Here is a 12,956-nt window from a genome sequence, read left to right as displayed (position 1 = left end):
TTCTCTATGTGGAGTGTGGCTCTGCGGGTGGAGGTCGGTGCTGGAGGCTCCATTATTCTCTATGTGGAGGTCGGTGCTGGAGGCTCCATTATTCTCTATGTGAAGTGCGGCTCTGCGGTGGAGGTCTGTGATGGAGGCCCCATTATTCTCTATGTGGAGTGTGGCTCTGCGGGTGGAGGTCGGTGCTGGAGGCTCCATTATTCTCTATGTGGAGTGTGGCTCTGCGGGTGGAGGTCGGTGCTGGAGGCTCCATTATTCTCTATGTGGAGTGCGGCTCTGCGGGTGGAGGTCGGTGCTGGAGGCCCCATTATTCTCTATGTGGGGTGCGGCTCTGCGGGTGGAGGTCGGTGCTGGAGGCTCCATTATTCTCTATGTGGAGTGTGGCTCTGCGGGTGGAGGTCGGTGCTGGAGGCTCCATTATTCTCTATGTGGAGTGCGGCTCTGCGGGTGGAGGTCGGTGCTGGAGGCTCCATTATTCTCTATGTGGAGGTCGGTGCTGGAGGCTCCATTATTCTCTATGTGAAGTGCGGCTCTGCGGTGGAGGTCTGTGATGGAGGCCCCATTATTCTCTATGTGGAGTGTGGCTCTGCGGGTGGAGGTCGGTGCTGGAGGCTCCATTATTCTCTATGTGGAGTGCGGCTCTGCGGGTGGAGGTCGGTGCTGGAGGCCCATTATTCTCTATGTGGAGTGCGGCTCTGCGGTGGAGGTCTGTGATGGAGGCCCCATTATTCTCTATGTGGAGTGCGGCTCTGCGGGTGGAGGTCGGTGCTGGAGGCTCCATTATTCTCTATGTGGAGTGCGGCTCTGCGGGTGGAGGTCGGTGCTGGAGGCTCCATTATTCTCTATGTGGAGTGCGGCTCTGCGGGTGGAGGTCGGTGCTGGAGGCCCCATTATTCTCTATGTGGGGTGCGGCTCTGCTGGTGGAGGGATGTGGAGATTCCCCATTACTGGCGCATTAATACTAGAAATATATTGCACAGGGGATATCGCAGCCAGTTCCCTGGAAACACAGAATTAGAATTTATTCTTTCTCCGCAGTTTCTATTGGACTTAATACTTTCCTGATTCCGGAGAGTAATAGAAATACGGCAGAAAACAGCGCAAGAAAGTTCCGAGAAGAAGCTTCATAGAAAGACATTGAAGTTACAGACGCCATTTAACTCTTTGGAAGAAAGTGATTCCAGCACTTTACCGAGTAAATCCCCCCAGAACTGAGGCAGGTAAAGACCCCAATATCCACAGGTGTCCCTTCTAATTGGGGGAAACTATCACCTCTAATAATCCTCGGACAGTTCTGACAAACACAGTAAAGTGCCCCTTTATGGAGGTGACAGAAAGTCTGTTTAGTCCCTTTAGCTTCATAGTATCAGCTCTAATCCAATGGGGAGAGAGCGATTTACCCTGAAGAGTCACAGATTGTGGGGTTGTTATAAAATGTTATATTTAGGGGGTTTTGTGTTGTCTCCTTATAAGAATCACAATGCTTTTATTCCTTTTCCGCTGATAGATACAAACGACCCAACTATGAAAGACGGGAACCAAGGAAACCTGTATTACTCTCATAGTATGGGGTCCCACACAGTATAATGTTCCCCCAGTACTGTTTTCATTTTTTTTTTTTTGGTGTTTTTTATATAATATACGGAAGCCTACAGGAAAATGCTAATAAAACACTGTACATAGATATTATCATCAAATATCTCCTTTCTTGGTTCTTACAAACAAACTTTTCTAAAAGCCTCAAACTTCTGTGTGTGAATCAGACCTGAGATCTAACGTGATAGAAGATTACAGTGCGGGAAGACTGGAAACCTTCATATAGACGGCCGGTGGTGATGGAGTCAGTGACGGACTCTGGACAAATCTGTTTCTAGAGCCGCAGTAGAAGATGAAGATGTCGTCCTCATCATGAAGTAGTTATTTCTCCTGTCCCGTGTAATGAATATCTCCTGCAGTATTGCTAATGTCGATTCCAGTGTCGGTAAATGAGACGAGAATTAGCGTTATGGAAGATGAGTCTATGAGGAACGTATTTAGCTGCCGACTCCCAGGAAGAAACTGCTTGTTGTCTGTGGCCTAAATATATAGGTTTTATTAGTAGATGTAAAGAAGGAAACTAAATACTGTAAAATAATAAATCTCCTCATATGTTTCCCTTATTATCTCCAGTAATTGTATTATTACACAGGATTGTTATGATGTTACATCGGCTCATCTTCTTCTCATTCAGGTCTCTACAATATTGGATCCTCTCAGTGAAGATCTTCTATATAAGAGAATTTTCCTAATTTACCCATCAAGGATGGATATGGACAGAGACAAGATGGCGGAGAGGATATTACACCTCACCCTAGAGATTCTCTTCCGGCTTACTGGAGAGGTGAGAGATTCCGATGACGTCACATTACATCATTCTCATCTATGGGAATAACAGATGGACAGAACTGCAGAGGTGAGGACTCTGGAAATGTCTGTAGTGAGATTTATTAATGTGTCTCTCCATAACCAGGATTACACAGTAGTGAAGAAGACCTCTAGTGGACGCCATCAGGACACTGTGTTTGAGGGATGGGGAAGACCCCTGAGTTCTATCATGGTGCCTCCACCTCACCCCCTGATACATGAGGACATTAATGACCTGAAGATCCTAGAACTCACCTACAAGATGATTGAGCTGCTGACTGGAGAGGTGACACTGCTGGGAATGCTGGGACATTATACAGTAAAACTACGAAGGGATCGGGGGATGACGGTATCATTGTATGTGTCAGATTCCTATAAGGTGTCAGGATGTCGCTGTCTATTTCTCCATGGAGGAGTGGGAGTATTTAGAAGGACACAAAGATCTGTACAAGGACGTCGTGGTGGAGGTTCCCCAGCCCCTCTCATCACCAGGTAAGAGACTGGACTAAATACACACGGCCTATAATTATCTGTATGTAAAGAATGAATTCAGTGCCTGTATGCGTTTCCCCCAGATCTATCCAGTAAGATGACAACACCAGAGAGATGTCCCCGTCCTCTTCTTCCACAGGACTGTAAACAAGAAGATCCCAATGTTCCTCAGGATCATCAGGTAGATGGAGAGAAGGTGACATAAGATCTCCCCTATGATGTGTAGACAGCTATGAAGGTCTTGTGCTCACTCTTGTTTTATCCACCAGTATTATATGCAGGGCTATGGAGTCGGTAAACCAAACCTCCGACTCCTCAATTTCCATGACACCAACTCCGACTCCACTACTCTGACTCCCTCAAACATGTCTCATGTTTAAGTGATAAATTTACTGTAGTAAAATGGTAACATCAGGCTTTTAATAATTATTATGATACAATAATCAAGCCATTTAGATAGAACATAAAATATATTTATTGGAATACAACTTTAGAACAAATTTTTTTTTGCATATTTACAATTATTATTATTTATACACTATGCAGTAAGTAGGATAAAAACAGTTTTCAACAAGAATGTACTGAATAACATTTGTGCAGTCTATGAATTTGTTCTGAGAAATAGTAACGCCTCCATCAGATCCTCCTTCGTAGATGACCTCAAATCTGACCTAATTATTTTAAGGATCGAGAGTAAACTCTCTACACTAACTTGGGTTGGTGGCAAAACAGTAACCACATGGGCAACATCTCTAAGAATTTCAGGGTGTAAAGGAATTTCCTCGTGCAAAGTCAGTTTTGATGAACGATTGAACTCTTCTACTTTGAGAGCAAGTGAAAAATGTTGCTGAAATATGGTCAATCTGTTTTCTATGGGAGTGGAATCTTTTTCTTTGCGGTAACATTTTGCCTGCTCTACCTCGTCCAAATACTTTTCTAAATCAAACTTCTTATCTGATGAGGATGAAGTAACGGCAGTAGTAGCACTGGCAGGACCCGAGTCCTCTTGCTCTTGGCTGCCCAGTTGCCCACTCATCCTAACTGCTACCTCAATCAGAGCTTCTTTTCCTTTAGTAAGCTGTTGATCATCCAGCAATATATGATCACTCGGGTCCACATAAACAGCTGCCAGATTAATTTTGTTTTCTAATAGCAGTATCTCTCTGTTTCATTGAAGCAGCAATGCCATCTGCAGTTAAACCTCCTTTGGGACAGGCAAAACAACAAGGTCTTCCACCCTTTATAAAAATACCAGGAGTTAAATCCTCAGCTTGTAACTTTTTAGTCACTGTATATGGGTGATGAAGCAATTCCTTCAATTCATCCACCCACCCGTGTCCATTGACCTTCATGTAGTGTTATCTGAGGGTTGATCATATCTACAAGGAAGAGTTTCAGCTCAAGCAATCACTCAATCATTAAGTAGGTGCTACCCCACCGAGTGGCTTGATCCATAATTGCCCCTTTTCCAGCACGTCTCTTCAAGATGGAGTCATGTCCCTCTTGCAGACCATCTCTTATTGCCAGCTGCAGCGTGTGCACAACACAGCGCATGTGATGAAAAGGAATGAGGTCTGAAGCAGCTTCAACAAGATCATCTAATTGTAATAAATCATTTTGCTGTTCTTCAGTAGTAATATCTGTTTGTTCCTCAGTTATTGGAACAGGACTGTGGCCTTCCATCTCCAACATATTGAATGTGAAATGTTCTTCTAGCTGCTGTTCACCTTCATTATTCTCATTCATCAGTTTAATTGTACTTATCATGTTTGAAGCATTGTCAGTTACAATAGCAAGAACCTGTTATTTTTTTAGTTCATAATCTTGCAGAACTTTTTCCACTAAGGCCTGGAGAAACTGGCTGCTGTGATGAGCTATAGTATCTTTTACTGCCAGCGTCTTAGTAACAATTTTTTGTTGTTGTCACAAACATATCGAACGTTGATAGCAAAATAGTTCACTCTATGACATGTGCAGGCATCCATTTTAAGAAACACAAAGCGTCTCTTGATTCTTTTTAAGATCTTCCTTTCGGTTAAGGGCTTCTTCAATCACTAATTTTCTAATACTTTCTCTTTCCAGAGAAACACCAAGTTTGCTGGCCATTTTTTCATTAGGAGCTGTAAAAGCTGGTCGTGCAAATAATGATACACTGTCCTTCACAACAAGCTCGATGAGCTGTCTTTTAAACACATCTGCTGTCATTGTTACAGTAACTTTGCCATTTAAAAAATATCTTGTAACTGATGTTTAAGATGCTCTTTCCTCCTCCCTTGCATGGCAGGAAGTGCTGGTCTCTGGTTTCTTGGTGCTGCTGTGATCTTTTTCAATCAGAGCTTTATAAACTGGGTGGCAGCGTTGTAAATGTCTATTTAGATTGGAAGCTCTTGAAGGAACATTTTTCACACTGCCTGAGTATGCATTGATTTTGACATCTCAGCATTTGTTTTCATCTGGATCACCTGTACACTGACACACAAAATGTTTTTTTTTATCTTGAGTCACTGTGAAATGCTTCAAATACAGCTGACTTCATAAGCTGCTTATTAGACATTTTGTAATTATGTAAATTCGCTCTCAAAATAGTTTTGTCCTATAAAAAATAAGATATATTGTAATTCTTGCAAGAATAGGGACTCATGCACTATATAATTTGGGATAGAAGTAAAACAATCTTTGCATAAATCAATAGAACAGATAACAAGTATAAAGTTTGTAAAATATGTTGTTAGATAGCTTTATGCTGAACTTTAAGTATCAGGCTTGTCTCAGGGTAAAGCTCACTAAATGCTTCACATCATACAGTATTTCTTCATAGTCTATGAAGAGGGGAGGAGGAGGGATGGAGCATGTTTTGTGCTGAATCATATTCCAGAACACACCCACAAGAAAACAGTTTTTCCCCTTATATTCTATATATAGTGTATATGTCTTCAGAGCTGCTAATTTCTCAAAACATGAGCTAAGAGGAAAAATGAACTAAAACATCAAGCATACAGAGACAACATATTCTGGACTATTGATTTATTCACAGTTTCTTGAAAGTTTTGATATACTTTAAGAAGTACTTACCTTCCTTAATCCTGCTTTCCTGTTCACTCCAGAAGTTCAGAGATGAATGTAGGCTTTCCTTCCCTATGTGTTTGTTATTTTTTTCCCTTTATCTGTAGAGAAGGAGTTTCACTACTTATCATGAACATAAACTGCAGCACAGAAACATCTCAGCTAAAAGTATACACCTTAGATCAGGAATAGGATATACATTTATAGGACATTTCATAACTTTACCAAATTCTTATGAAAAATATTCCCCACAAACTGCATTGAACTACTGTACCCAATTTATAATATATTTTAGGAGTCTGAGTCGGTCCATTTTATGCTGAGTCCGACTCCACAGCTCTGATTTCTATGTTTTATACTTGTAATGAGAATGGTGGAGATGGCAGGATTAGAGCTGATCATAGATGGGACTTCTCCATCTGTCTGTGACTTTTACAATATTTGTTGCAGGGTGAAGATCTGACCCATATTAATACTACAGAGACATATGTGAGGGGTGATAAGCGGTGTAAAAAGGTGACTCCTACATATGACTACCCAGGTGAGTAGTAACCACTAAATGCAGTCAAGTAAAGAAGTAGTTCAGCCATATCACAATCGTGTCATCACAGTTTTGCCTCTAGACCACAATATTCTCTCCCACCCAAAACTGTTCAAATGTCTTTGGGTAATAAAAGCTCTTTTCTATAGATCTTACAATTTGGGAAATCCACCTACTGTCAGGAAAACCTCTTTTACTTTTAGGCCGGGGTCACACTTGCGAGTTAAATGCGAGAAACTCGCGCATCAATACCTGGCACTGCCACAGGCACTCGGGACCGGAGTGTGTGGCTGCATGTATTTCTATGTAGCCGCACGCTTCGGTCCTGAGCGGCAGTGCCAGGTATTGATGCAAGAGACTCGCGTGAGTTTCTCGCATTGAATTCACAAGTGTGACCCTGGCCTTAGTCAAGAACTTGCACTTGCAGCTCTCTGGCACCCCCTTACCCTCAGGTCAGTCAGGGTGCCGCACCTAGGATAAGTAGTCGCTAGAGAGGCCGCCCTATCACGTGCTGGTTATATATATTATTCTTTATTTTTATATAGCACTAACATTCCACAGCGCTTTACCCTTTTGCACACATTATCATACCTGTCCCCAATGGGGCTCACAATCTAAATTCCTTATCAGTATGTCTTTGTAGCGTGGGAGGAAACCGGAGTACCTGGAGGAAATCCACGCAAAGACAGGGAGAACATACAAACTCCTTGCAGATGTTTTCCAAGGTGAGATTAGAACCCAGGACCCCAACGCTGCAAGGCTGCAGTGCCTTCCACTGAGCCCCAGCGCTATATATAAATTATCATTTATTTATATAGCACAATTGATTCCATGGTGCTGTACATGAGAAGGGGGTTGCATAAAAATTACAGATATCACTTACAGTAAGCAAACTAACAATTACAGACTGATACAGAGGGGCGTATCTATATCCATCCCCAGGCCGGGAGTACATATAAGAACCTACGGTCCGTCACTGCCAGGATCCCCCAATAATACCAGAATGCTATACTGCCACCAGTTCCTCTTTTAGATATAAGCCAGTCCATTACCAAGCCTATATCGGGTCAGAAACCAACCCCAGGTAGCGTGAATTTGCACATGTCGGTTCTATCATAGAGCCAAAAGAACAAACTTGGCAAATTTATAAGTTTACTCCAGAAAAAATCAGCATTGTTTACAAAAATTACAAAAGAGCCAAATACAAATATGTACACACCGTTATAAAATAAAATGGATAAAGGTATGAAACTTACTAAATCTCAGTCACAGGTATGACGTGTCGATTAAGGTGGCGGAGAGTTCCTAAGGGAGTGATTCAGCACCCCAGCACGGTGTCTAACTGTCTCTCCGGCTCTGATTGCCTCTCAAAAATGTCATTCCAGTTTTATGGTTGGCCATAAACTTAGGGACTTCCACTTTGGCTGACCTCACATATGGGCTGTTTCCTGGGAGATGCTTATATTTTGGAAAGTTATCAAAAACTCCATTTCCATATCTTGGGCCCGGAAGCTCACAAGCCAACGATATTGGCATTCTTTTTACCACTGTGATTTTACCATTCTTTTTAGTCCAAACACGGTATGTCTGTGATTTACTGGTGGGCAGAAATTCATTTCCCAGGTTTCCGATGGCCCTAAATGCCGCAAAATGCTGCCATGTGTAGCCCTAATTGCCCAGATCCTGGATATCTAATTTTCATGTTTTAAGGATTAATGTGTGTTATTGAACTTTGACTTTGTGTTATTCCTACCAGACAAAGGGATTTTGGCAGACAAACACATTCTGCTCTCTGCTAGCTGGCAGAGCCATAAACTCACATTCCAGTATGGCCATTTGGTGGAAGGGAGGTGGGAAGAGAGGAAATTCACAGAGCGGGGAAGTGGTTGCAAGAAGTATTTTGTCTTTACAGAAACCTTTTGTAGGAGGAGTAGCAGGCAGCCCTGGCTGTGTACCCCGAACAATGGAAAATAATTAATATTTACCTGACACCTACCAATGTAAATTAGTAGACAAAGACCTTTTCCTGTCCAGGTCTGTAAACTACAAAGCAAATGACAGCGTATGTAAAATGTGCTGACAAGTTAGAAAATTACTTGAAGAAAAATATTCTGAGCCTCTAAGACATTGTTTCTCAACTCCAGTCCTCAAGACCCACCAACAGGTCATGTTTTCAGGATTTCCTTAGTACTGCATAGGTGATGGAATTAATGCTTTAGCAGGTGATGAAATTATCACCTGTGCAATACTAAGGAAATCCTGAAAACTTGACCTATTGGTGGGTCTTGAGGACTGGAGTTGAGAAACACTGCTCTAAGAGAAAGCGGAGGATAATGATGCTGTTACCTTTGTAATGGTAATTCTGACGTCCAAGTGTGGTCCTTCTCCCTCCTGCGGGCATGGATGCCAACATGTTCAACGTCCCGGCCAATCGGCGGTGTACCTGTTCCCTGGTGTGCCTTCCTGCTTCTCTAAGTCTGCGTACACACACTTCGATTCTTAAAGGGGCAGCGCTCACACTTTGGGAATTCCTCCGGCCAAAAGCTGGTAGGCATCAGGTACAGGTGCTTCTCATAAAATTAGAATATTATCAAAAATGTAATTTATTTCAGTTCAATACAAAAAGTGAAACTAATACAGTGGGTACGGAAAGTATTCAGACCCCTTTAAATTATTCACTCTTTGATTCATTGCAGCCATTTGGTAAATTCATAAAAGTTCATTTTTTTCTCATTATTGTGCACGCTGCACCCCATTTTGACTGAAAAAAAACAGAAATGTAGAAATTTTTGCAAATTCTTGTATATTATATAGTCATTACAAACAGTGATCTATTTCAAGTGTTTATTTCTGTTTATGTTGATAATTATGGCTTTCAGCCAATGAAAACCCAAAAGTCATTATCTCAGTAAATTAGAATAATTAACAAAAAACACCTTTAAAAGGCTTCCTAATTGGTTAAGAAAGTCCCTTAGTCTGTTTCAATAGGCTCCACAATCATGAGGAAGGCTGCTGATTGACAGATGCCCAGAAAGCAGTCATTGACACACTGCACAAGGAGAGTAAGTCACAAAAGGTCATTGCTAAAGAAGCTGGCTTTTCATAGAGAGCTGTATCCAAGCATATTAGTGAAAAGTTGAGAGGAAGGAAAAGTAGTGGTAGAAAAAGGTGCACAAGCAACCAGGATAACTGCAGCTTTGAAAGGATTGTTAAGAAAAGGCCATTCAAAAATTTGGCTAAGATTCCCCAGGAGTGGACTGCTTCTGGAGTCATTGCTTCAAGAGCCACCACACAGTCATATTCAGGATATGGGCTGCAAGTGTTGCATTGCTTATGTGAAGCCACTCATGGCCAATAGACAACGCCAGAAGCGTCTTACCTGGGCCAAGGAGAAAATGAACTGGACTGTTGCTCAGTGGTCCAAGGTGTTGTTTTCAGATGAATTAAAATTTTGCATTTCATTTGGAAATGAAGGTCCCAGAGTCTGGAGGAAGAGTGGAGATGCCTCTATCCAAGCTGCTTTAGGTCTAGTGTGAAGTTTCCACAATCAGTGATCGTTTGGGGAGCCATGTCAGCTGCTGGTTTAGGTCCACTGTGTTTTTATCAAGACCAAAGTCAGCGCAGCAGTCTACCAGGAAATTTTGGAGCACTTCATGCTTATTTGTGCTGACAAGCCTTTTGGCGATGGAAATTTCATTTTCAAGCTGCACTTGGCACCTATCCACACTGCCAAAAGTACCAATATCTGGTTTAAAAAGAACAGTATTACTGTGCTTGATTGGCCAGCAAAGTTGCCTGACCTTAACCCCATAGAGAATCCATGGGGTATTGTCAAGAGGAAGATGAGACACCAGACCCAACAATGCAGATGAGCTGAAGGCTGCTATCAAAACAACCTGGGCTTCCATAACACCTCGGCAGTGCCACAGGCTGATCGCCTCCATGCCACGCAGCATGGATGCAGTAAGGCTAGTTTCACATTTGCATTTAAATCCGCAGCGTTTAAAACGCATCCGCAAGTGGTGTAAAAAACGCATATAAACGCATCCAAACACAGCGTTTTTTAGACGTATGCGTTGTCGCATGCAGTTAAAACGCTGCGTTTGTACGCGTTTACATGCGTTTTTTCCTGCGTTTGCGTTTTTGATGCGTGTCACGATGTTGTATGAAATATCATATAAGTTTAGTTTCTCTTGTTAGCCAGGCTGCGGGCTAAAAAGCCCCCCTTCCCTTTCACTCAGCCAAGAGCTTTCCTTTCCAAGGTATGGGGGAAGAGGATTTTATTGCCTCTAGCTCTGAGAGCAAAGGAATTTACGACCGGCATAGCTGCATAAACAGTTGTACCAGCTTAAACTGGTAGAGAAGTTTCCAGGAATCCATGAAAGTCTTTTGTTCTGTTTTTGTAAGATATTAGGCAAACCAATTAAGATAGGAACAGGAAAATGCATATTCTTAATCTCCCTCGGTGGATCTATCCATCACTCTAAACATGAGCTTCTAACACCATCAGGTAAAAAATAGGGATTTCTCTGTAATGACGCATCACACATATGACATATTTGATCTCATTTGAATGCCAATGTTAAGACGAGATGAATGCTGGGTTTGTTATGTCTGACATGTTCTGTAGCGGAGTTACGGACATTAGATAAAAGTTAGGGTAAAATTAGTTAACTGAAGAGGTAGGAGGGACGAGGTGATCCAACCCATTTCTGGGATGTCACAGGCTGCAGCTATAACTGTCTGGCCAGATCCCAGCAGTCAGTCTGCTGTTGGAAGAACATGCGAGTCTGATCTGAAGAGCTGTACCACATGCATTGGGACTTTTGGGAGCTCCGCCCACCAGCATGGTTTTTGCCTGAACTGATATGAACTGAGAACATGTGAGTTGTACCTTTTTCTTATTTAATCCCTGTTTATTTTATAATTATCCTGTATATATTTCAATTGTCTCATATTGTAACATCGTTTTATAAACACTGCCTGAAACGTTTGACGGAGTATAATATTTAATACTAGAGTCGTTCTCCTGTTCTAAAACGTACCCTGTCTCCTGAAGGGAATTACGCTACTGTTTTTGGGTTAGCTTCGGACCCGTTTAATCGAAGCTGGTGGCAGCTTACTGTGTGCAGGCTTTTGGGTGTTGTTGTAGCGACTGCGGCGTTGATAATTATTGTTCCTGCCTGAGCGGGAGTAGTTTATCGCATCGCTGCACCGTGCCCAATAGCCAGTACATAGCAGGCAGCCTTTCTGGCGACTAATTACTCCAGGTGCAGTACCTCATCTGACCTGAGTAAGGGGGGCGCCAGAGAGCTGCAAGTGTTAAGTGGAACTGTAAGCGGGATATACATAAATCCCTGCAGTTCGTGGTATATTGAAGAGCAGTGGGATACCTAGAATAAGCCCCTGCTGTAAACTAAGAGGTCAATAGCCTTGTGTGTGTTTTTCATCACAGTGTGGAGTGGAGGGATAACTAAGATAAGCCCCCCTGCACATGTGATAGCCGTCTGTTGGCCTAAAGTCACCCCGACCCGTGACGTAGGGGTGACAGTCACGGTGTGAATCGTGACAATGCGCATGATGAGAAATTTCACAAGAGAAAAATCAAGATAACCAGACACCGCCAATGGGACTACAGAGGGCGTGTATGATGGGATCTCTATATATATAGACCCTAGGGCTACTGAAATTTTAACGGTTTGCTACTGTATCCTGTGTCATGATGGATCTTCGCATGTAAGCTTTTATTTCAACCTGGATTTCAGCTTCAAGCTGTTTCTTGCCTGTGCTTTTGCTTGGGAGCAAGACAGAAATCGCGAAAGATGGAGAAGAAAACAACGTAGGCGTTTTTGGAGGCACCCCATTATCGAAGTACGTGAGAGCCGTGGAGCCTATCACACGCTCTATGCCGAGCTTAATGCCAACCCGGAGAAATTCCAGGAATACACACGAATGTCGCAAGACTCGTTCCGGGATTTGCTTTCTCGTGTCCAAGGAGCCATACGGCGACAGGACACCCAGCACCGTATAGCGATTCCACCCGAGGAACGTCTGCTGGTTACATTAAGGTACGTTCAAAATCTAAACCAATGACAGTACAAATTTAGTGTTTTCTGACATGTATTTTTTGTGTATTTTCCTTTCTTTTTTTTATCATAACCACACCATAAAAAGATAGATTGTAATTTTTTTTTTGTGTTCTTTTTCTTCCATTTCTGGCCACCGGAGAGAGTTTATCATCCCTCCACTTCCAATACCGACTTGGAATATCCACCCTGCCGGGCTTTGTGGAATGTACTCCTGGATGAGTTTATACCCCTACCCACCTTGGACATGTGGCTTGAAATTGCGGAAAAATTCTGGAATGTGTGTGATTTCCCCAACTGTTTAGGAGCGGTGGATGGAAAGCTGTTATGATAAGGTAATTCAGTACCACAATGGACATAGAGGTCAGAGC

General features: G+C 42.5%; 1 protein-coding gene across 1 annotated transcript in view; it reads left to right on the top strand.

Moving 5' to 3' along the window:
• Positions 1-12,956, top strand: part of LOC138663342 (oocyte zinc finger protein XlCOF22-like) — a 79,852-nt gene that overhangs the window by 52,451 nt on the left and 14,445 nt on the right. Inside the window, exons 2-6 of the mRNA XM_069749519.1 lie at positions 2,231-2,380; positions 2,510-2,689; positions 2,772-2,895; positions 2,979-3,076; positions 6,409-6,499. Of these exons, the coding sequence (XP_069605620.1) occupies positions 2,231-2,380; positions 2,510-2,689; positions 2,772-2,895; positions 2,979-3,076; positions 6,409-6,499 (643 nt within the window). The remainder of the gene's footprint in view (positions 1-2,230; positions 2,381-2,509; positions 2,690-2,771; positions 2,896-2,978; positions 3,077-6,408; positions 6,500-12,956) is intronic.

The sequence above is a fragment of the Ranitomeya imitator genome, chromosome 2 (assembly GCF_032444005.1).
Source record: "Ranitomeya imitator isolate aRanImi1 chromosome 2, aRanImi1.pri, whole genome shotgun sequence".
NCBI lineage: Eukaryota > Metazoa > Chordata > Amphibia > Anura > Dendrobatidae > Ranitomeya > Ranitomeya imitator.
The sequence above is the reverse complement of the archived record's forward strand: the minus strand, read 5'-3'. Positions and strand labels throughout refer to the sequence as shown.